This window comes from Poecilia mexicana, unplaced genomic scaffold (genome assembly GCF_051168715.1).
Source record: "Poecilia mexicana isolate PSO_F unplaced genomic scaffold, ASM5116871v1 scaffold_9, whole genome shotgun sequence".
In the NCBI taxonomy this organism is placed as follows: Eukaryota; Metazoa; Chordata; class Actinopteri; order Cyprinodontiformes; family Poeciliidae; genus Poecilia; species Poecilia mexicana.
The window spans coordinates 27,102,088-27,127,462 of record NW_028263378.1 but is presented as its reverse complement, the minus strand read 5'-3'; the positions used below and the strand labels follow the sequence as shown (position 1 = coordinate 27,127,462).

Genomic DNA, 25,375 nt, shown 5'->3' with positions numbered 1-25,375 from the left:
GCTGCATTGTCTTAGTCTATTTTGTAAAATATCTTAAACATATTTTGGTTGGTAGGGTTGTGAACATCTCAAGATGTGAATGAGTTCCAGAAATATCAAACATTTTGCAAGGCACTGGAGTTGGATCCAAAAGTTACAGAGACAGAATAGCTTTGGGGGTTGTGGAAAACAACATTTGTGCAAATGCTTCATCCACTTCCACTTCTATGAATAACTACAAACTTTGAAGAAAACAAAGATAGCTTTAATTTAAGTAGAGCTGGCATTCCGAATGCTAACTTTGGGAAGGTTTTTTTTTTTTTTGTTGTTGAACAAGCTTGCGCCCGCAGCGTAGAAGGAGGGGCAAATCAAGATTCTGATTACAGAACATAATTTGGAGAGAGAACGGCGCTCTGAGGTTTGGCAAAAACACTGAGTGACATGATAGACTGCATGCAAAAAACACGAGAAAATTGCATGTGTGCGTACAGGCGCTGGTGGTTACTAAATGCACCCATGCGTACACTAAGAGGTAAACACGCACTCGTCACCCAAACCATCACCCAGATTTTTTTTTTTTTTTGTGCAGGAGAATATTGGGCCTGACAAGGCAAAGAGAGGCAGGGATAACCCGCCACAGGAAGAGCACAGTTCACAATCTCAGAGTCATCGCCGTGAAGCAGACCTGCATACATAAACCGCCACTGCTGTCACTTTTGTATCTCTATTTCTCTCCGGCTTTCTCTCTCATTATGCCCCACACTGTGGGTTTTTTTTTTAATTTTTTTTTTATACGGGCTTTGTCACGCAGACACATCGGCACACAGATAATATGTACAGTTGTGCGGATCGCGGCTCATTTAGATCTGGGGCCGATGCGGCGGGGCTTTTGGTAAAGCAGGCTGAGTGACGGGAATGTCAGGATTTGCATTTATATTGGCGGCATTGTGCGAACCCGGATGGCTGTATTCAGGGGATGTGAAAGGGCCCCTCTGCAGCCAATACACTCTGCCTGATTATGGCAGATCAACCTCCTCGTGTTAATCGAGCTGCTTAACGTCCGTCCTGTTTGGGAGCATCCGGACAATTATTTAGGGGGCCTGCGTGGCCGCATTCATTTTGAGTCTGGAAGAAAGAGACAGTTGCACATCCTCGCTGTTCTCTCTTTCATGGTTCTTCATGTTTTCTCGGCGACTTTCATCGTCTACCGGCTCGAGCCGTACGTGACCCTGCTCTTCTGCAGATCCATCAAAGGAGGTAAACTGAAAAGAATTACACACTCTGAAGATGTGTGCACCTCGTGTGTATACACACACACACACACACACACTCACACCCCTCTCTACTACATTTATGAGCTTTTCACCGATACTCCTTGGGGAATAAATTGGTCATTCTGAGCTGTGAATGATATTGTGGGGATGAGTTTGCAAGAGAAAACATGAGGAAGAAGAAGAAAAAAAAACGTCTTGGTTTTTAGATTAGATTTTTCTCAACATCAAAGTGAAGTCTCAGTGTTTCATTTATAATTTAGAGGAAAGGCTTGTGAGAAACCTCAAACATATAGAATAGGATTTGAACTGGTAATATAAAGAACACCTTGAAAAAGGGTCTGGGACTCAGGAGGGAGGCTAAACCCGGGTTTGAAAGCTGGGGTGCCAGTGTAGACAGAATGGGAATGTCCAACTCTGACCAAGAGTTGAGTGAACTTTGGTTCAAACTGCGCAGATGGACCCGTGAACAAAAGCCAAAGACCTTGTGAAGATGCTGCCTGAGGCTGGTAAGACACTGTCACTAGCCACCATAAAGCGTGTCCTGTGCCAATATGGGCTGAAAGGCCACTCCGTGAGGAGGAAGCCATTGCTAAAAAAAAAAAAAAAGCCAGATTTTGGTTTGAAAATGCACACAGGGACAAAGACTTTCATTTTTAGAGATGTGTCCTGTTGTCTGACAAAACTAAAGTGGAATTGTTTGGCCATATTGACCATCGTAACATTTGGAGGAAAAAGTGGGATGCTGGTAAGCCTTCGAACACCAACTGTGAAGCATAAGGGCTAGCAAAGATGTTGACATATTGAAGAAACATCTAAAAACATAATCCAAGAAGTTAAAGCTTAGGTCTTCTAAATGGACTTGCAGCCAAAGTAGTTACAAAGTGGTTTAAGTGAGAAGCTTGTGGAAGGAAACCCAAAACATTTGACTCAAGACAGAGATTTTTAGGCAATGCTACCAAGTTCATTAATGTTTTGAAGACATTAATAAATAAATCTCTGACATATTTTTGTCATTATAGTGGGAATCAGCAGAAGAAAATAATTTTGGTGATTCCGACTGATTAAACGTCAGACAGTGAAGAAGAATGTGTGTTTTTATTCGATGTGTGTAAACTTTTGGTTTGAGGAGGCTTGGAAGAAAAACAGGGTCCGAATGCACATTCATGCCACGTTTTTCCGACTTCCCTTTCTCCTCACAGTTATATACTACTTTGAGTTGGCCTGTCCCACAGAACCTCAATAAAATGCAATAAAGTGGCTGTAACATCACAAAATGTGAAAGAGACTTAGGAGTACAAATATTTTTTCAAGACACTGGATGTGAGCAGAGAGGAGGTGGATCAATTGGCCAGGGTCACATCTCTTTTATGGGCCACTCGGTATATAAACATCAGTGGATTAGATTAAAACACCCCCACCCTTCTCAATTAAGTGGTGAGCAGCTATGGTCATGGGTGCATGTGTTCATATCCAAGTGTGTGTGTGTGTGTGTGCGTGTGTGTGTGTGTGTGTGTCTGTGTGACTTCTGGATACAGGTGGGGAGGTTGGAGCTGAGTGGATTGTCCAAGGAGAGATGAGCCATTAGAAATCGGCTTTAAGACGCCCCTGTGGTTTGTCACAGCACCAAAGCGGCTATTAATCACACTGGCATGAAGACACCCACACTCAGAGAGAGGTCCTCATACACACAAACTCTGTGTCATAAAGGCTGTGTTAGAGTTGGAATGTAGAGGATGCACCGCTTGTCCAGACATAAAGGGAATAGAGATGCTCTCCCGCCACTTACTGCTTATGTGATTATTATTACAGGCTGAATATGATAAAACAGTCAAACAAACATTTTATTTTGTCAGATTTTCACCACCGTCTTCATGCATTTATTGTGTTTATTATTGTTATCGGCCAACACAAAGTAGAGCATGTATATCCAATCTTGTCTACCGATCTAGTTTACCTCACCAAAGGTCTGAAAATCATCAGTATTGGCCAAAACTGGAATCAGCAGGTCAGACTTTTCAAAGATCGGTGCACCCCTCATTTACTCCTTTTTATTCTCATATCCAAAAATAATTAATGCCATGAGGCAATAAATTTATTTATATCATTGCTTCGTAGGTCACCTAATTGGTAAGTAGAGTCCACTTGTGAGTAATTTAATAAGAATGCCTTTATTGGTCCTCCAGGGGGTAAATTGACATTTCAGTAAAGTCCGTCCAAAAGAACAAACATAAGTCATGGGCAGACAGGTGCCTCAAGCTGCAGCCACTGGAGGCGCTGCCCTCCAACGGCTCAGTATAAATAAAGTTGCTGTGTACTGATGTTACAGAAGACATACTTTTCAAACCCAAAGCTGTCCTCGTTGATACACTACATGTGTTGAGAATTAAAGCTGTACATGACCCGGAACAAAGCATCTTCCAAATGACATCATGCTGTGGGGGCGCTTTTCTTCAGCTCGTCTGAGCTGACAGAACGATAGATGGAGCTAAATAAAAGGTAGTTCTGGAGGAAAACCTGCAAAAGTGTTGAGATTCAGGGGGAGATTCAACTTTCAATAGAAGAATGAACCAAAAAAGACAGAGCAGAAAAAAAAGTGTCTCTACAAGATACTGACTTGATAAATACACAATTTTTAGTTTGACAGAGACGTCGCTTAATGCCACCATGTCTCTACCTTAGAGAAGAGTTAAGGTCATAAAAACATTCCGCTTTACTATTACCAGCAGATGTTAAATATAAAAGTAAATGAGGCGAGGATCATAAATGCTCCATTACAGGCATGCTGAATGGCACACAGATCAAGCCAGAACATCACTGACAGCTTACTGAGTACTGAGCTTTTTTCCCCTTTGCAATGCAAAGTATTCCAGCAAAATTATCAATGTTGCTTTGACACTTTCCACACCAACACTCTGATTTCTGCAGAACAATCCCAAACCAGCTTGAGAATGGCTGAAGCAACATGAGAAAGTCCAATCTACACTCCTAGACCACTGGCAAAAGTGGGACATGCTCCGTTTTAAATGGGTTGTCACAATAACAGACTGGTGTAGCCATTACCTCATTAGGACGGCAAGCAACACATGAATCTACTTGTGGCAGCGTTTAGAGGGCGCCGCTGGTCCGAATGCGCCACAGAGCAAAGTTAGAATTAACCCTAAAGTCTAAAAGCCAAGCGAACCCCAGCAACAAATCATCATTCCCATCGGCGCGGCGACGCACAATGGAGTCCGCTGTGGTGACAAAACAAGCGCATGGCGCCGACGCAGAAAGCCGCTTTGGTACTAAATATCACCATTTTTGTCTGTGCATAATTGAAGGCTTGCATGAAATGATAAGCTGTAATTAGAGCGCGTTAAATCTAAGATTCATTACAGCACTTCGGAGACACTGGTCCCTTCTTGGAAGAATACTAATCACAGCCTCAGAGCTTAAGAGGCTGTGTGCTGCGGGGGGAGCTGATAGTAGCTGCTCTTAGGCCGGAAAAAATGGAATTGTACTCAGGGAAGGAAATAAAGCAAATACAAAGATAAGATTGGAAAATGTATGTTTTTTTGTGTTGTTTAAATGAGCTAGATGCATGCTGGTGTTTGGGAATGCATATGAGCGACTGTGTGTCTTTCCATGTGGCTGTTAGAGATGTGTTGTGACACGTGTAAGGCACGTTACAAATTGCCTGTCACAGCAAACGTCTCTTGGAGGAGTGACTTGTTTTCTGAAGATGGGATTTTATTGAGTGTGTGTGTGTGTATTTGACACAGGACAGTCACAAGTGTGTAATGGCAGAGGCTCTGATTAGGCTTCTGCTCTCTTGCATCAATGTGAGAGCCTTTAAATCCAGTGCATACGCTCAATTAACGAAGCCGGAAACCTGCGTACCGTTCCGTCCTTCATGGCGACTGAAAAACACGTACACTCCAGCCTCGCTCTCTTTCTTGCTCTTCAGCCCTCTTCTCTTGGAACTGGCGAGACGCCAAACATTTACCTCTCAGATTAGTGGAAAAGTGCAGAGAGCTTGAAAATATCCATCTGCTACAGATCAGTGATCAAAAAAATGTCTAACACACTGACTCAGCTTCAATCCCATGGTCCAATTTACTTCAGTCTGGACGTTTTCCCCCAAGCTCTCCTACGGTTGACAACAAACTGACTGAGAGCTATTAGCAGACAACAGTTGGTTTTTAGGGTTTATTGTCAGGGGCTGACAGGTCTTTTCCTGTCCCATAAGGCAAGGAGTTGTACTCCTGTCCTGGAAGTTTGCTTGAAATCCCGACACACTCCCCTATCTCCTTCAATCCTCCTCCTGTCTTGTCCCTCAAGTCATTCCTGCCTCTTAACCTCCGACACAAACACGTGTTTACTGTCCAATCCAAGGTAATTTGTTTTTACCAAGCTTCTTTTCTTAGCAAATTGTTCAAGAAGAAGAAACATGCTTTTTGTAGCAATCTTTCTGATTCAAGAACAAGGCAATGAGACAAGCATTTAGCAAGAGTTTGCTTTTTGTTGCAAAAAACAAACTTTGGTACACAGTGTAGTGGTTAGCAGTTTCTTCTTACCTGACCCTGTGCACATCGCGGAGCGGTTCCCTGTGAGTGCGGCCCCGGTTCGTCCCTGGCAGGGTCCGGCGGTTGGCAGTGGAGTAGTCGGGTTCCAGCTCGTACGGCTCCTCTTCTTCGGGCCCCAAGCTGCGACGGTCGTCCTCCAAACCGTAAGGTTCGGGCTGGAATCGCTCAGGTTGTGAACGGTTCAGATCCACTGTGCTGCTGCCCATGGGCACCTGGGGCTGCGCCACATGGCCGTAGTCGTCCTTTCTAATTGGCAGAGTGTAGCTGTTCTCTGGACGGTAGCTGTTGGGCATGTAGGGGTAGCGCGGCGGCCGGAAGTTGACGCCACGCGACAGGCTACCGTAGTTGTCCGTCAAATCCGTGTAGCCGTCGTGGAGGCCATAGTGACGGATGTACTGGCTCTCCGGTGTCTCCACATACGAGTCGTTGTAGGAGTTGTTGTAGGCGCGGGTCAGGGTAGAAGTTGCTTGGGGTGTGATGAAGCGTTCGCCTCCGTTCTTCATGTATCGTCGGTCGATGGAATCGGTGTAGCTGCTCAGAGGGGATGAGCCTTCAGGCAGAGGGAGGCCGTCTGGGCCCAGGGGGACCTGCCGAACTGTTCTGGTGGTCACCGTCTTCACCATCTTAGTCACCTGGAGAGAGAGGAAGATGCACATGTCAGACAGTGACGCAGATTTAAAGTTCTTTGCATCAAACGAATAATACTGTGGCATTTTCTGGGTAACATCTGAACAAACAAGACCCAATTAAGTCAGGTGGACATAAAGTAGAGAAAACATTTTTATACATTTCTTTTCGCTCGGATTGTCATCCTCAGAGTACTCCACAACAATGTTACTTTAAAAACACAAGTCACCATATTAGCAACAAAACACCAGATGCAGCAAGTTTTGATACTTTCCTTCTCACTATGAAAACATTAATTGTCTTAAAGCAATGTCCAAGCTACTGTGATACAAATTACCAATACTTTAAGAGATTTGCACTGGGTAACCAGATGGTGACCAGCATTGGTCGACTTTCAGCTTGTTCTGATGTGAGCACATCCCAGTGTACTAACAGCTTACGAGATCAACAACAATCTTCAGTGTGGATGCTGTAACTAAGGAAAGAAGACTCAAAGTTAGCGATCTTCAGGATCAGTGAGGTGACGACAACAGGAAAGAGATGTGAGGAACTTAATGGGAAACTTAAAGGTGTTATGCCATGTCTGTGGTTTATTTTGGCCAAGAAAGATTTCACTGCTAACAAGAAGACAGAACAGAATACAGCTGCTTTTTTTGTTTGTTTTGTTTTGTGTTTTTGAGCTTTCAACATCTGTATGTTATGAAATATGCTGAATAAGGAAATATCAACATGTATTTTGAAATCTCTAACTAAAGGTAATGGGCAACATTCTAAGTACACCCTGAAAAAGCACCAGAAATGCCAGCAATGCATGCTGCATTTATCTCAGTTTAAAACTAAATCAATTCAGTTTTGTTTTGAATTACTAGTAAAATCCAGTTTTCTTCTGTGACGCACAAGTAGTGTGAAATCATCTCTGCTCCTACTATAAATATTTAATGACACATGGTAGCATAATGGTTAGGAAAAAAAAAAACACTATGCTGTTTTTATTTTTTCTATACATACAATATACAGCTAAACACAACAATTCAGATGAAACATTCAGATCCAGAATATTGCACACACAAATGAGAGCAGACTGAGTCTCTTAGAGTTTGATGCAACCGACATGTGAATGTGCAAATGCTGCTCCACCAGACCCTACATCCTGTTAGCACTCTAGGGAAAACGTTAGCATCCCATCCTGTGGCTGGACGGGGTTGGGGGGATGAGACTACCAAACCAGAATGCATCCATTTCTGAGGCCCACTCCCTTATTTTAGCTTAATATCTTTATATCCTCTGCTGTAGGCTGTGTGAATAGCGACGACAGACAGCAAGCACAGCTCTGTCTCCGGGCTCTCCGTTCATACAGAAAACAATTTAGGCGCCCAGTGAGTTCTCCTGTGGCCGATAATTGCCTATTTTGGCCGGGGTTATAAATTCATCTTCAAAATTAATGAGGCTGATGAAAATATATTATCGTCTGTGAATGTGCACGATTGGTGGAGTTCATGTTACCCCGGGAAAGGTGTTGGAGAGAGGTTAATTTCCACTTGATAGGAGCGGACCTGAGCTGACTGGCTCGGAAAAGGCAAACAAAAATAGCAATAATAAAAAAAAAAGGTCCCTTCCCATCCAGCTAATCAAGAGGTTTAATGTTGATCAACAGCCAAGGTAATTTGTAAAGTGCTTTCTATACTATCAAATCAAAGATATAATTTCATCTTTAATCAGCAGCGGGGACAGAGAGATGCAAGATATCAGACATTACCAGGAAAAATAAACCCATGCTACACAGGGGGCGGGGTGCCAGGAGCAGAACCGCAAACCTGTTTAACATGGTATCCTCATTAACTTTGCTGAAACAAATAGAAATTTACACTGGCCTCGTTTCTTGATTACACCCTGACTGAGCTACATAACAAAGCCCATTTCAGGAACATCAAGGTTCATTTCCATGTTCCAAGTAATTACAGAGTAGTTTGTTATCGACAACAGTCCGCCTTGGCTTTGCACAGGTAAAGTTTAGAGCACATGCTGGATTCAGGTCAGCTTTAGAACGGGACAAAAATCACAATGCTAGCTCTGCAATTCACCAACTAACTTTGGCTTTTAAGGCATCCTTCCTGAACTCTAACAGTAAGTACAGCTGAAACAAGTGATTTTTATACACTGAATAAAAACGTACACCGGAAACACACAGGCAAATTAGAATCACCAAAATGAACTATTTGTTAAATGCCTCAATAATGAAAAAGAGAAAATATCTCTCACTTGAGATTGATGTGGAGAAATAACTAGTTCTCAAATATTATTGCAGATTGCTTTACTTATTGACACCATTTAAACACATGGCTGCACCAATTGTGATGGGCGATATGGACTTAAAGTTTTATTACAACACTTTATGGTGCTATTGTAGGAACAATAAAAGTGACAATAACTATTCATTATTTCTTTTTAGTTAAGTTCATAGCTCTGACTTTATGACACAACAATCAGAGCCCCACAAATATTACTCTTGAAAAACATTCCCATTTGTAAGAAGTGATTTGTATGACTAAGCTGCACATTCACTGCATTTAATCACATTTTAAAATGTATAGATTTATTGATAGCAGGCCTGTTGCAATAAGCAATACATCAACTAATTGCAGGATAAATTAAAACGAGTTAAATAATTTCCATTTGTATGATTTATTGTTTTTCTTTTATCTCTTTCTACCAAAAACTGAATGACAAAAGTCTTCAGGCTGGTGCTTCACTTTTCACTAGCCCTCTATTATTTTTTTTTATGAAGCACAATTTTGTTTACAGAGACTTCATAATTAATTTTATTCGTTGTTTTTGATATCTTGTTTATTTATTTTGGATATTTAAAAAGTCTTCCAGCCACAGTGTTAAATATTAATTAGAATTTAAAGTTTATTGATTTTTGAAAAACTGCTCTCGCATTGTTATGAAAATTCCCTCAAAATAATATCGCTTATCACAATAACTTCAGGGCCAATTTATCATCCAGCAAAATTTGTTTTTGAGACGGGTCTAATTGATACTCTCATTGAACTGAAGAAAATAGTCAAATTAATCCCAATATTATGGACAGTAAAAGTTTTTTTAAAACATTAACTGGAATTTATCTTGACAACAATAAATTAAGATTTTCATCACAATAAGAATGTATTGCGATAAATAATGAGCGATATGATCAATAATGTCCTCTCCTACATGTCCTGCATTTTCCAGAGCAACAAACTCCCAAAACTCCAAATTAATTAATATAAATACATTCATTTAATTGAGGTTGTTGCAAAGGTGTCTTTTTTCAAACTACATATAGCGTCTCTGTTTTCACTTTATCTCAGATTGTTGTGAATTTGTGCACACTTTGATTAGACCTAAATGTTTCTAAGATCAGATCATGTCATTGTGATCCAATACAGAAAAACTCAAACTAAAGAAGATCAAACCTTTTAATGGCGACTGTCCATTCACCAAAGCAATAAATGCAGTCTGTTTATGTTTACATTGACCTAAGAAGCAGTCATCGTTTATTCTATTTTATTATGGCTGTTAGAGGCAGAGTGGAGGGTTTGATGCTACAGCTTCCCTGCCTCGACATGCCCAGCTGGCATGTACTATTACAGCTTTTTAGGCAATCTGCAAGGGCTGCGAGCGGATCCATCACCCATTTTCAAACACCCTTTGATGTACGCCCAAGTTCACAAGATGTTAAACCATCACGCAAAGGGGAGACGAGGGACCTGGGTTTCAGAGGAACGACTGAGTTCTGCTGGAGTGGGGTAAACACACCTCAAAGGGAATTGCTGAATTGGTAGTGGGAGGGATTATGCACAAATGTAGCAACTCTACTGACATTACGTGGTTTAGAATACAAAAAATCTATAAAAAATTCACATCGGTAGGGAAAAAAGTTTGAAACAATCGCAGGCAGTTAGACACAGTCCTTACTAGTTTGCCAGGCTGTTAAAAATGGGCGTAAAGACAGAGAACATCCATTTACAGCGATGTAAGATGTTTTATTACCACTTTTTAACGGGAGAATCCATGTGAATGGTGGCTGGGTAGCCGAGACAGGAGGAGGCAGTAAATAATGTTGCTATGCAAGCTGTGATGAAGCCTGCCACTGATTTTCACGCAGGCTAGAGAGCTTCTTACGAAGACTCGAACAGAAACCGCTCGTTGCTTTGTTGAAAGAATAAACAGTTCTGACTTTAAAAGCCGATTATGATCATTTACTATTTTGGGCTGAACGTTTTAACTCGCCCCCACTTTACCTGCTCAAGTGTCGGCTAGCAAGCCCGTTCGGGGGCAGTAAAATGATTTTATTTGTTTAGGTGGTATACCGCAACTCTCATTAGCTCATATCCAGAGGAGAGGAGAAGGAATGCAGCTTTTATTGGTCCAAGTCGAAAATGTCTGCTTCATAGAGACTCTCTGCCAGCAGGAAAGAGTGTCTGGACGCTGGCCAAGGGAAAGTATTTCACACTGGGGCAGCAGGATGAAAGTGGATATAATTGACTGTTTACATGCGCCCATAGACTCTACTACACATCGCGGGTCAATTGACCGTAAGCTGAATGAGCTGAGAACGTAGGGAGAATCTGTAGTTAATCTGCTTTAACAATTTTAGACTGTGATCCCTGCATGAGGAAAACTTGATCATTAAATTTGCAGATGATACCACAGTAGTGGGATTGGTTTAAAGGGAAAGGTACATCAGTGCAGCGGAAATGAATCAACCAGCGATGAGAGATTGGACAAGAGGGAAGGGATGATTATTAACTCCCAGAGGTCAAGATCCGAAGCCGCGACTCTCAGCATCACCACCCATGTAGCAGAGAGGGTGGATAAGTGTGAGTTCCTCCAAGTCCAGATTTATGATGGCCTCCTTTGATAAAAAAAAAAGAAAAAAACAAGTGTTGTCATAAAACGGAAATTGCCACCAGCATCACTCCATGCCAGAATCCTCCCAACATCCTTCAAAGCTGTGGGTCAGAGTGTGTTGACGTATTGCATCTCATCATGGTACTCAAGATGATATATGGCAGTCAGGAGGGGACTGTAGGGAGAAAATATCAGGTTACATTCTCAGGTATTTTTAGTCAAAAAATTCCATACTTCCAGAAATGTTTCGCCATCAAGCACTAACATCTAAACCGAACTATAACATTAACCGTACCCTGACTTAAAAGCCAACCCACTGTACATTAATTGGTAAAGTTGTACAACGAACCCCCACCTATTCGCAGTTCAGTCTTTGTGGATTCACCTATGTGTTTTTTTTTCCTACGGATTGGAACGCCATAATTATTTGTGAAAAATCCTATTTGTTGATTTTTTTTGTACAGCATAGATAAGATATTTTAAAGAAAATGCAGCCTGGGAAGTTAAAATACCTAAGCACAATGCTGCTTGACACACTATTGGCTGGTGTTTGCAAAGCAACCAATCCAGGAGTGTTATTCGTTTGCCTTGGCGATGACACCCTGGATCCCCCAAATGCAGGAATTACTAAGACCAAAGGTCGCAAGCTTCAGCAGCAGTAGCCAAGACAGTTTCCACTGTTCATTTTAATCCATATTAAGGTCGACTGTATTTGGTGTGTGAACTATTATAAACATTTCTAGAGGGGGAACTCAAGTATTTGTGGATTTCATCTATCTTTGCTGCTTGTGGTTGCTAAGACCCATGAATGCAGTGGTTTCCCTTTGTATAGTTTACATTTACAAATCTGGAGAGAACCGGTTAAATATTGTACATGGACCGCAAACCTGGAGAAAACATCATCAAGTATCTTGACTGAGAATTTTTGGTGGTGTTGGTTCAAACTCTGCCGATGAATCTCTGCCACCATATAGTTTATAGTCCTGCAAAGGATAGTGAGGGGAACTGAAAAGGCCTTTGGAGGTCTCTACCTTCTGTCCAGTGTCTGCTTCCAGGATGTAGCTCTGAACGTCAGAGGCTTCTCACACTGACTTCAAACTTTTTAAACGTTTGCGATCTTTGTGGGGGAGTTTGCTTGATGGCAGACAAACAATATCTTGTTTTTTTGTTTGGTTCGCCATTTGTTAAAAAAAATTGCAACATCTGTACTTGTCAGCTACGACTTACTCTGAATTGACTGCTGAACGCACCCCGTAATCTATTTACAGCAGCGTCTGCTTTTCAGTTCACTTCACAGTATTCTGCTTAAAGATTTTTGCTGATAGTTTATCGCAAAAACACATGGTTACCACAGAAGCAACTTTTCTGCTGGCAGATCCAAGACGACGAGAGAAGCTTCTGCGTTTCATCTTCCAGCAGTTAGACGTGGGATAACCATCAAGGAACATCGTGTTGGAATTACACAGCATGGTTAGACGTTCAGTTCAAAAGAAACAGACATGCACAGAAATACATCTGTGAGCTGCTGACAAATGATTGGAGAGGTGGAAGAGAAAAGAGGTTAAAAAACAAAACACGCGGAAGAGACGATGAGAGCGGATGGCATGTTAAGAGTTTGGATGCATTTGAAGTTCACCCTCGACATTAATCTGCTTTACTCTGCAAAGTAATTTCAAGAAAACACACAACTACTCCATTCAGTAGGGTGCCAGAGCCTTTAAAGTTGTGTCCTTCCTTCCCCTTGGTTTTCAGCAAAGCCTTTGATTAGTGTGATGTTTTGCTGCACGCACTGGTGTGCATTATTCCTAACAAGTTACACCCCCTCCCCACTTCACCCTCCATCCAGTGCATAAAACATGTGAGTGTGAGAAAGAGTGTGAATGTGGCCAATCCCCTCGCAGTAAACAGGCTGGAGGGCAACGGGTCCTCCCTTATGAGGGATTAGAGCTGGCTTTTTAATTACAGCTTCACAGTCCCTGGACTAGAAGCTCCACACTGTGCTCTCCACTCATCTGATGGCCTACGGGGAATGACTTACTGCAGCGATGTTGCTATCTGCATCCAAAACGCTGCACAGCAAACTTCTAATCTATGGAGGTATGTCTGAAAATGTGGAAAAAGTCCAGACTCATCTAAAGAGGGCATCTGGCACAGAGTCTTTGAGCGGTCTCGACAACTTAAAATGTATTTTTGTTATTTGATAACGAGTCACTGTCAGGAATGTTCTGTGAATACAGCCGACTGCCAGGGTTTAGCACAGCTTTTATGCCGTAGAGAAGAGACAAATAAAAATGTGAGTTTCCTTTTCGACCAACCTTGTGCAAAATCCTTAAGTGAGAATCCTCAAAGGTAGCAAGTTGTGTAAATACGGTAAATTCACTTCAAAATGAGACATTTCTTCTTTTCCAGCGTGTGTGGACTTAAAACAGCAGAACTCTCCCCTCTTGGCAAACAAGCAGCTTGAATAAAAAAAGATATCTCTTTTGTTGTATAAAAAAGTGGATAATGAAAAGCTTCACACCCTGAATCTAGGTTTCAAACTCATATTCTGAAACAAGAAAGGAAGTTGTTCTAATTAAGATTAATAAACACTGCCCTGGCAAATAATTAAAAATATATATATATAAAGAAGCCATCAGCACTTTTAAGTTGTTTGTACTGCAGTATTTTGAGTACACAGTAGAAATAAAATAATGGCAGAGGGTCAGAAAACATGAATGATTTGTAAGAACTGTGAGAACATCATCTGCAGCTAACAGTTAGCATACTGATGCTAAGCATAGCATCTGCTTCAGAGCTTCCTATCCCTAAACTAAACTAAAACATTGGATACTGCTAAAGTTTAAAATCTGAAATAATCAAACCAAGACGGGACAATAAAACACCAAACAGTTATTCTTTAAACACTGTTGGGGTCTATTAGTCCCTTTTTTAGTTGGTGGAAACACAAATAGGGAGATTTTGTGAACGCTTTTTCACAAAAAATGTCTAACAGAGATTATTTGTGTAAAAAAAAAAACCTCTAAGTATGTTTATAGACTCTTTCAATCAATCTGCAAAAGTCAAGTCTTCAGTTTCTCCAAGAATCCTGCTGAAACCTCCCATCACATTCCTGTGAAACAAAAATCATCAACGTTCTTTTCTTATGAGCCTGATGTATGGGTACAACTTCATAAAATTATGACTAAAACTAAAATGTTTGACATTAACAAGTCACTCAGTAGGAAACACTCTGAACACCAAGGGAAGACAGGCAGTGTGTTAAAGACAGCAGAACAAGGACTTTCTTACCTCAAGATTCCTTTACGCAGGATTTTTGATTCACAATGCTAACAGCTTGTTGTTGTCATTAACAGTGACCAGGCTAACAGGGACAAGCATCAGTCTACAGCTCCTAAAATGATGTCTTCCTTCTTATTATGCAATCAGGACTGTTGATTCCTTAGACAGTCATTTAATGAACCGTTTTATAGTGGCAATATTTGATGCACGTAAAATATCATGGAGAAGTTTGATGTCACTTAAAGCCAATGAAAAGGACAGGGGGCACCCCACCCCTTCAGATTGAGTAGAGGATAACCATAACTTTTCTTTCCTTGATAAACTCTGAACCAGTTCACCAAAACGACAGGAGAATAACTTTCTACTCGAAACTGAAAGAATTTCTCTTCAGTCTGAGATTCCACAAAATGACAGGCACAGAATCCTCAGCTGATTTTATGTTTCTAAAACAAAACTTGACAGAAATTCTCCATTCTGTGTCTGCAGTGACTATTGCAGAAGTTTAAGCCCCATAAAGTGTGATTTTTCCAAAAGAAAAAAAAAAAAAGACATTTTATCTGAAGTCAATACACCTGGAAACAGACAAATATTATGAGGATGTACCTTTCCGATGCATGAAGAAGCTTGTGTGCTACATTTCACAACACATTTAAAACAGGAACACATTCAGTTAATGAGGGTATAATTTGTTAACACTTGTAGTGGTGTGCAGCCTGTTAACACATTAGTCAGCATGTGGTTACAGATTATGGATGACAACTTGAACTTGTTTTCAACGCTTGTGCATTTTAGGCATTCTCCAATACATCATTGGAACGCTAAAACACATATATATCTAACTGAATTTCAATTAATTGTCTGGATTTAACGTTACAATCGTTATTAATAAATTATGCTGCATTGCCGCCCTAAAGGCGTTTTAGGCTAAGCGGAGCAAAACATGAAGACAGTATTACTGGGGATAGATTATCTCGAGAGGTGGAAGCGGCAAGCTGCGATTTAAAACATGGTCAATTGTGTTAGCTTGAAAAGCCACAGAGTGTGCTGTGCACGGCTGCCGTACAGTGTATGGGGCAAACATCGGTGGCATGGTGACGGAAGCCGCAGCAATACGTAAAACCACACTCACCTTCACATTGGTTGACATGTCCTTTCAGGAGAACAACAAAACACAGTAGAGGGAAAGTCAACAAAGGGGGTTTCTGAGAAGCACATAACTGGGAGAATGATCCAAAAACTGACTGATGATAAGAAGGAGAAATAAACAGAAATAAAGCTGCGAGCATGGGGGGAGGGCCCCGCTTTCGGGAGCAGGATTACGGGATTTAGAATCCCTAATAATGGAAATCTGGGATTGCGAGCAGAGTATGCTGCTGGATGGCATTCATTTTGACACTCTGAATTCATCTGGATCCATAGGCGACATCGACGGCCGCAAATGCTATTAGGCGTCACACTAAGCGGAGAGGGGAGGGAGGCAGCTGCACTTTTTTTCGTGCCACACTGCAAAACTACAAAATCTCACCAAGCAATTTTGGTCGACTTTCTAGCGCAAATATCCTAGAACACTTGAAATGAGATAAAACAAGCAACTTTTCACCAAGATACAGGATCGTTTTAATTAAATAATTCCTTAATATTGACAAAAAAAGTTATTATTCCATTAGCAAATTATTTCTTATAACATGGGGAAGTTTTTAAGCCTATCACAATAACAAATGTTTCTGGACAATAAATAGTAGCAAACGTTATTGCGATAAACAATAATATTGTTGCTCTGACATCATTTTCAAGCAACATATGGTAATGGCATCATAATGCCAGAACACATTCTCAAAGGTCAATAAACTTTAGATGCTTAGGAATATTTAACACTGGCCATGGGAGGCATTTTAAATATCCAAAATAAATAAACAAATAAAATGAATGATGAAGTCTACGTAAACAAAACTGTCCTTCAAAATAAGAGCTAACTGAGACCAAATCACCAGGCTCAAGACTTTTATCATCCAGGTTTTAGTAGAAAGAGAAAAGAGGAAAAATAATAAATTATGCAGATGGAAATTATTGAACTCAACTTTAATTTAATTGATTTATTGCTTATTGCAACACGCCAGCTTGTTATTAGTGAAATAATCTACATGAGGAACAAGTAGTTTTTCATCAGTATTAAGGAATTATTGACGAGCTCCAATGTCTTGCTGAAAAGTTACTTCCAAGATAGTTTTATCTTATAACTTTAACTTACTAAGATATTTACAACTAGAAACTAGACCAAAAATATTTGGTAAGATTTTGTGCAGTTTCAGGTTGAAAGTATTATATATATATATATATATATATATATATATATATATATATATATATATATATATATATATATATATATATATATATGCACAAAATATTATTCAATCGCCTCATCTATATCTAATTTCTATCAAGGTGAAGTTACCGCATTACCTTGGTCTCTGTGCGCCGCGTGGTTCCGTCGTCGGAGGTGACCACCGAAACGTGAGACGTGGGGGTGCCGGGGTCCTCCTCTATGGTGACCGTCTCCTCCACCACCTCCTGCGGCTCCTGCATCATAGCCAGGGATGTGGCGTTACTGGGGCTCTGCTCCTGGACAAAGAGGAGGAGGGAGGGATGAATCAAAGCAATCAGGGCTCAACAAGCAGATTTTCCTAATCGCTGTTGCACAGCATGGCGGGAAAACAACTTCTAGGTAATCATCTGTTAGACATACAGCAAGATAAACCTGCATCTGCTCTGCCATAGAAACAAACCGCATTAAGATGCAGCAGAGGAGAGGCGCGTCGTGCGTAAGTCGGCTGAAAGTGAAGCGAATTAAACATAACGCCTCTCGTGATTGGAAATGCAACACGTTTGCTTTAGGTAGATAGGAAGTGTGGAAGAACGTGGAAATTAATATGAAAGAAATAAAAAGGTTTGATTACACTGAAACTGTGAGATAAATGACACGTGATCGTGACGAAGAAATAGAAAAAATAACTTTTGCATAAAATGAAAAGCAACTAAAGCAACGACTTTACATTTTTAGCTGATACTAGATGATTTGCATCCCTGCATTCTTATGGACAATATCAACTCCCAGCAAGACAACATTTCAGATATGCATTGGTACTGAGTTCAGGTGTAATAATATGGTCTATTGATTGTAAGGAAATTGGGACTTTAGCTGAAATTGAACTCTACAGCTCGACAATTTTCCCAAAAGAAATTTCAAGCAAACCACAGCAAACTGTGGACCACTAAAAGTCCACAAAATGTTACACCTCTAGTTGGATGAATTCAACAAAATAACCAAAATGGCTTTAGTCAAAGTTTTCTACAATCAAACTGAGCACCTGGATTTCTAATTCCGCACAAGACTCAAGTTACATACATCTGTTGACCTAACAAACGTGTGCAAGTGTTCATCTAGAATCCAAGTGCACAAAAAGAAGGAGAAGGGAAACAGCATTCTCTGTAACGCAGACACAGCGAGTAGCAAACACCTCCCAACCCACCAATCACTGAAACTCTGTGAAAGTTGGAAGGACTATTTTTGATCCACATTTTACTGGGAGGTCATGGATTTGAAAAAAAACTGTCTCTACAGGCGACGGATGAAAGTGAGTATTGAGTTCTACATTTTCCACCTGACCTGATAAAAAAAAAAAAAAAAAAAAGCCTCGAGATAGATATGCTTCCTGCTGCATTTCCAGATGATATAAAAAAAAGAACAAACAATAGGAAGCCAGTGTTTGGATGTGCAACGCCCTGGCGTGGACTGCTGGTGCACAAGAGTGGGACAAAATTACAGCTTTCATGATGGAGAGGGGAAGGAAGGCATTTGAAGCAATCACAGATAACCAAAACAGCACGGAGCCAAGAGAGCAAGAGGAAATCACGAGTAATGGGGAAGGCGGAGAGGCTGAAGGTGGAGTAGGGGAGTGAGTGGGAACTTTTTCTGATGATCTGGTAAGAGAGGAAACAGGGAGTTTGTGAACTTGTCGACCGTACTGCTGAAGCTGACTTAAAAGAATTGCTTTTTAAAGATGCCTGTCACATTGATGTAATGTGCCCAACTCACTAATTTCAGGGTGCTTTCACACCTGACGGTCCTTGAGACTCTGTTCGATTGGGGACTAAAGTTGCAACATTTGTTACATTTCCAGCTGCTGCCGTTCGCTTTCACACTGCACTCACTGCCAAACGAACCAAACCCTTTGAGAAACGTGTTCCCCTCTTTGCCTGTGGTGGCTTGGCACCAAGAACCAGTGAAGGAAGTGACACAAAACATCAGAAGACGACACTGAGCAAACTTCCTTCTTCACAAAATGTAAATAAAAATGGAGTGGCGTCAGATTTTAGCAGTTGTATGATTTCTCTTTTGGTCTTTGGTAAAAGACCACGAGCCAATTCTCCCAATAGTGCTAGACTCTCGTGTTTGTTTTGGTTTTATTTTGATAGAAAGCGCCTTGCATTCTGGTGTCACCGTTTCCTTCTTTTGGGGCGGTTTCTGGTCCGCTTGCATCCACATATGAAACCAAACTCTGCCACAGTTCACTTCAACCGAACTGAGACCTTGGTGTGTAGGCAGACCAGAGTTTGCTTTTTCGATTGCACACACACACACACCTTTCCAAACACACCAAACCTTACAGACAAATGAACTACAACTCAATTAACAACCAGAAATCTCATCTGAAATGTTCCTCATTTTACAAGTCCTCTGAAGCAATTAAGACACAAATCTAATCCAATGAGTCTTTTTCAATCAGCTACAAAAACCTGATGTGACGGACGGGGTGAGATCAAGGAGAAAGTTTCACAGTTGTTCCTCCCCTGCGTTTTGTCGAAACTCTTCAGGTGAGAGCTTGTCGAGAGAGACTGCCTGTTTTTCTTCACATCTTTGAAGACACTAATAAGTGAACAGCCCTTCATTGATTGGGCAGCGTTTTTTTCCGGCTTCAAAGCCCCCAAAAAGTCCTCATTGATCTCCAGTCTTTCCTGGTCAGTCAAACGTTTGCCCGTTTTAGGCTGAGGATCTCTCTGCCTAATCCCTTGGCCCTCTTGCTTCTTTGCCCCAGATGGGAAAAAGACCAGAGCTGACATTTAGGGATAAATATCACCTCATAAAGGGCATGAAAACGGACACTGTGCACCTGCTCCACTTTATCCAGTAACTCAGAGTCAATTAGAAGTCAGTTTAGCCATTAGATGTGGAAGAAAAGGTTCCAATGAGAGTTTTTTTAGTCATTAGGACCAATAATGGAACTAATGACAAACTAGGCTATCTGCTCTACTGAAAGAGACACGTTTATTTAAACAGTCAATAGCCAGCTGACGAAAAGATTTTTTTTTTAAACACCTGACCTGAGGCTAAACAGCCTCGTTCTACAGGGAGAGACCTACAGAGAGAGAAAAGGTCAGAGCTGATTAGTTCCCTGCAATCAGCATGCCTGTAATGCTCCATTCTAAATGTGAATTACCCTCCTGACCGCGTGCTGGAAACAAAAACAGCCTTATTTGAGGAGTCACAAATTGCAAAATAGAGAGTGCAGTGAAAGAAACACGAGTTAACTGTATAAAGCTCGCTTTAGGCACCGAAAGGTCAGGAATATATTCTGTTTATCTGGACCTACTGGGATTCACTGGCATCCAGGCAGCAACAATCTCTCCTTGAAAATGTGCTTCGACCGTAATACAGAAAAGAATTACAGCACTTCAATGGTCAGAGTCAAACGTCATGTCAACTCAACAGAGAAGCTGAATGTACTGGGTGATTGTTTGCAAGCACTGATAATCCACCTCTTTTGCTTTTGTCACTTCTCAGGAGTCAGGAATATGATTATTGGCCATTTGAAGAGATCCATAATGTTTCCTTTTTAAAACACTCTAGGATTTGGGTAAAATTTGAACTTTTTATATGTTAATAAGCTGCTTCTAGTTGTGAAAACAACACTTTGTTGTCACGGTTGCACATTATAACATCTGTAAGAGCAAAAATATGTCCGGCTGCACAGCATTCAAAACCATATGGAATAATTTTTCATAAAAGCAAAAACTAAAAAAATGCAATTGGGCTACTCCAACATGCTGCCACCACGAGCAGCACAAATCTAGAAATACTAGTAATTAGCCAATATTTACTCTGAACATAACCTGATGCTGGTAATAATATTTCAAGGAACTTTAATGTAAATAGGTTAAGGTTAGAGAGTCTTTATTTTTAAGTAAGAAAGTAGTTTTTGAGTAGTCCAGTTGTGTTGATAAGTCAGCTAATAAAAAACAAGAACACTGTCTAACAAAATAAAGCGTCCACTAACTTAAATTCATTTGTCTATTAAAAATCAATAAACAGTGACAGAGTGACAGTGACATTGTCACTTGTAAACATTGTGACAATACTGCAACCAGCTAACTGCTAGTCGCTAGAAACCCTAAAACTGACATCCGTTTAATTGTTTTCAATCATGGCTCAGAGGTTGTTTTTTTTTAATGGAGTCCAGATCATCTTTGGTTGATACTTTCCAACAAAATCTGATATATGAAAACTCTTTTAGAAAACACAGAAGATAAGGCTTTCATTCGGTGTTCTGTTTGGCATTTGGACACCCAAAAGTTTGTCAAGTATGAAAACCAGGACTTGAATCGTCCAGATTGATTGACACTTGTGAAATTTTAACTTAAAAATTGGTTGTCAGTTTTCCCCAAAACATTGCTAAAACCCATCTTGTAAAATTCATACCGTCTACCATCTCATCCTGTGAACTGAATGCATCGCTACGGTAATTGAAGGATTTATGTTGCTTTGGATAAGGATACTCTGGGTAAACTCTCCATATTCAATTACTGGGCTCCCCGTTAATTAATTAGCTACATCCCTGTGACATTGAGGGTCTTTGTAGGCTCATTGTGCAAACCCAGAGGAGGCGCAATTCAAGCAGGAGCACAACATTAAAGCAGCAGCATTCTACATTTATTTAAACCATGTAAAAGCACTGGATGGGAAGAGGTGACAGGATCCTTGGAGGGTTGTTCACTTCCTCGGTTCCCTCCTCCTCAACTCGGTGGGCATTAGGTGGGAGACTGAAGTTGAACGTGACATTACAGCCCTTAAATAAATGATTAACAGGTGTCTGGCCATGGGCTAGCTTGGCTTTTTGCCAGTCACAGGGGACAACGGGACTGATTGTGAGTCAAGGAGACTCAGGAAAGCAGACAAGGGCAGGAGAGGTGGAGCACAGTGACTGATTTTGGAGAGAGGAGTGATAAAATGGCATAAAGATCATGGAGGGGGGAATGCGATAAAGGAAGGGGAAAAGGCTTAAGCACATGCAAATGTTGGAAAAATGGTTTGTATAAGCAAAAAGAAAATTTAAGGCAAGATGAGCCATTTTTATATCAGCTACACTGTGACTTAAACATTCTCCACTGGCTACTGAGGAATGGCACCTCTTTCCTGCCCATCAAACACAGGATCTACCCCTTTAGAAAGGCCACACTCATATGGGGTATGACGTAAAAAATGGGATCATAAATATTTTCAAACACATTCTGTATAAAAGTCAATTTGATGGGCAAAAAGTAAAAACAGAAACGCAGTAATGACCTGATTGTAGAAGGATACATACGCTTAGACGTATATCATATTTTATAGAACTTTTTCTCCAGTATTCAGCCTTTTTGGTTACAGACCTAAACTCAACTAAAGAGAATCTAAATCAGCTAAAAACCTCGTCTGCATCAGTAGGATTTTTTTCTGATATTTTCTCAGCTTGATTCTTTCGCTAAATCTAAAGTTTGCAAAGCATCTACAGAGGATTAGGACTTTTAATCTATAAAAGCATCAGCCAGGGCGGGATAAAAAACCCCCACAGCGTTTTGAATACTCTATAGCACAGTGAATATTGTGTTATCGATATAGTGCAACAGTGGCGCTACACAAACAGAACATTTCGCCAAAACTGGAGAAATGACAAGATAGAACACAGGCAAAAAAAGGTACATTTTTGGGCAACTACTCAGAAAGTATCAACACTAAACATGACAAAAAAACAACATTTATACAGTAACAGGTCATAGAAGTAGCATCATGACCTGGTGTTAATGATTTTGTCAATGAAGAAGGATGTGGAAAAGAGATGTTCCAACAATCGGACGGACGGACGGACGGACGGAAACGTCATGGAGAACCAAGAAAAGCTTCTTGGGGGTTTTTCATACCTACTTCAAATTAGGTTTCTGTAATCTATTCATAGTTCTATGTAAAGAAATGTTGATATATGGTTATCTGACCCCAATGCAAAATGTCCACCAGGAGAAGGAAACTAAGAGAAGATAGTGAGTTTTGATCAAGATTTATATTTACTGGAGTCATCTAGCTCAAACCAAAATCAATGGAAACGGGATGCAATACATATTTTTCATCAAATAATGTAATGTAATGGTCAGCTTGCAAGATTTAAAGGCAAGATTTAAACAGTTTTTATGAAAGTCTATCACTGATAACAGTTAAATTACGTAGGAAAATTATTCTAAGATTCAATGAATACAAATTAAGGTTGAGATTTGGCAAAGGACTTAATTGACTGACAGATTCAGTCAAGTATGAGCATGCTGATATAAATCTACAGAGAAATATTATTAATCTGTTGCATATAACCCAAGGCAGACCATCCTTAACAAGGTGTACATCCTCATAGCTCAACATCAGCCGCAGCAATCGATTCCCCCAGAAGATTTTGCCCTTGACAAGAGGCTCAGAACAATCTCCTGTGGGGTCCATATAATTACGATAGATCACGGACAGAAATTCAGCCCCTTCAAAGGAGCCAATCTCAACAGTAATGGATTTCCAAGCAGAAAAAAAAGGAAAAGGAGGATAAGTAGGAATACAAAGGCAGGAGATTAAGTGATACAGTGGTGTCAATTAGCACCAACCAGCTATCTGCCATCAATTCAACCCCATTCATCATCAGTGTCCAATAAGATGGCTGGATGTTGTCTGAGAGCAGAGAGCGGGAGATAAGGAGCATCTGGGATGACGAGTCAAAGAAAAACTTTTGTTGAACTTGAGAATGAGCCATGATTGCAGGACAGGTTGAATTGTTTTAAGTTGTGCTATCAAACAAAGAAAGTTGGATGGTTGGCTAATTAAAAGAAACATATTGATATCTGGAAGTCAAATTTAGCCATTTAAAGCGCTGCATCATCTCAATACATAAAAAAAATGAATGAAGCTCACTCTTACAACTATGACGTGAAAATTAAAATTTTGTTATATTTTACTGTATTACTGTATTTTTATTATTGACAATGTAAAAAACAAACAGGTTTGTTTTGATTAATACTGACAGAACATGCATCAAGATTATTCCTGTTTGTTCATGTGTCATAACCATTAAGTCAAGTTTGCAATGACAAATAAGTGTCATTTTTAAAATAAAACATTTTTTTCCCATATTTGAGAAATGGTCGACACACATGGTGAGACTACGAGCACTAATTGGCTGGACCTCTGTTAAGCCAGTCACTTTACAGGGGATGAATATTTACACAATCATTTGTTGAATGTTAAATATCTATATTTATTTAATTGCCATTATTTTCTGGAAAACATTTTAAATTTTGACTTTTTCTTTAAGAGGTTAGCGGGTGTACATAAGAGTCTGATTACACTCAGCAGAGCAGCCACTACAAGAACGACGATGAAAGCCTCCATTTATAGCATCATTGTGGCACGCCTTCACCAGGACTCTCACGTAGACAGCGTACCGGTTTGCCAGCACGTGTAATACTACAACTACAATCAATGCCAATAATAATGGTGGTATTAATAATGGTAGCAAAGTCAAACTGTGATAAATTGAAAAATAAACCTGTTTATTTAAGGGTAAATATTTACATGTTGGCAACAGTGATTTTTACCTGAGTTTTTATTTTATTCTGAAATTAAAATACATTGTTCTGTGTTGGACAAAGCAGTTTGAGATCCTGTACTCATGTCTTAAAAATGGAAACATACACAACTTGAATTGCACTTGGCAGGAGTTGTCAAAATCATGAAATCTGGTAAAAGCATGGTTAGAAATTGTTCATGCCCCAAGTTATGGTATGTTCTGTATTTTTCTTTTCTCTACATAAAATGATGTCAATCATGATGAAACTGATCATAGCTTGAATTTAAGAAAACTGTGATTTGATATTTGTGTCTTATAGCTCACCACTAAATTAATCTTTTTTTTTTCTTTTTTTTTTTGTCCATCCTTTATCTTCCACTCAGTTGACGGTTAGGCTGCCAGGGCAGAAAATAAGCAGAAAAGCCCAGACTTCCCTCTGTCCAACCACTTGGGACAGCTATTTGGTGAAATTCAAAGATGTTCCCCGCCCAGTCGAGACACATCGTCGCTCCAGTGTGCTCTGGGTCTTATCCTTGGTCTCCTCCTGGCAGGGTGTGCCTGAAACACCCCACCAAGGAGTCATCCAGGAAGCACCTAACCAGATAGATGCTCGAGTCACCTCAACTGGATCCTCTCAATGTGGAGACTGAGTGTCTCTGAGTCCCTCCTGGATGACTGAACTTTTCACCCCATCTCTAAAGGAGAATCCAAACACCCTGCAGAGGACACTCATTTTGTCCACTTGCATCCATGATCTTATTCTTTTAGTCACTGCCCGGAGCTTGTGACCACAGATAAAGGTACGAACGTATCAACCGGTACATTGAGAGTACAGACTGCACCA

At 40.4% G+C, this 25,375-nt stretch overlaps 1 protein-coding gene across 1 annotated transcript in view; it reads right to left on the bottom strand.

Annotated features, from left to right (window-relative positions):
* The window catches only part of arvcfb (ARVCF delta catenin family member b), a 191,800-nt gene that overhangs the window by 70,827 nt on the left and 95,598 nt on the right, over window positions 1-25,375 (bottom strand). Inside the window, exons 4-6 of the mRNA XM_088008464.1 lie at window positions 17,084-17,242; window positions 15,750-15,770; window positions 5,810-6,450 (exon numbers count right to left, since the gene is read on the bottom strand). Coding sequence (XP_087864590.1) covers window positions 5,810-6,450; window positions 15,750-15,770; window positions 17,084-17,242 — 821 coding nt within the window. The remainder of the gene's footprint in view (window positions 1-5,809; window positions 6,451-15,749; window positions 15,771-17,083; window positions 17,243-25,375) is intronic.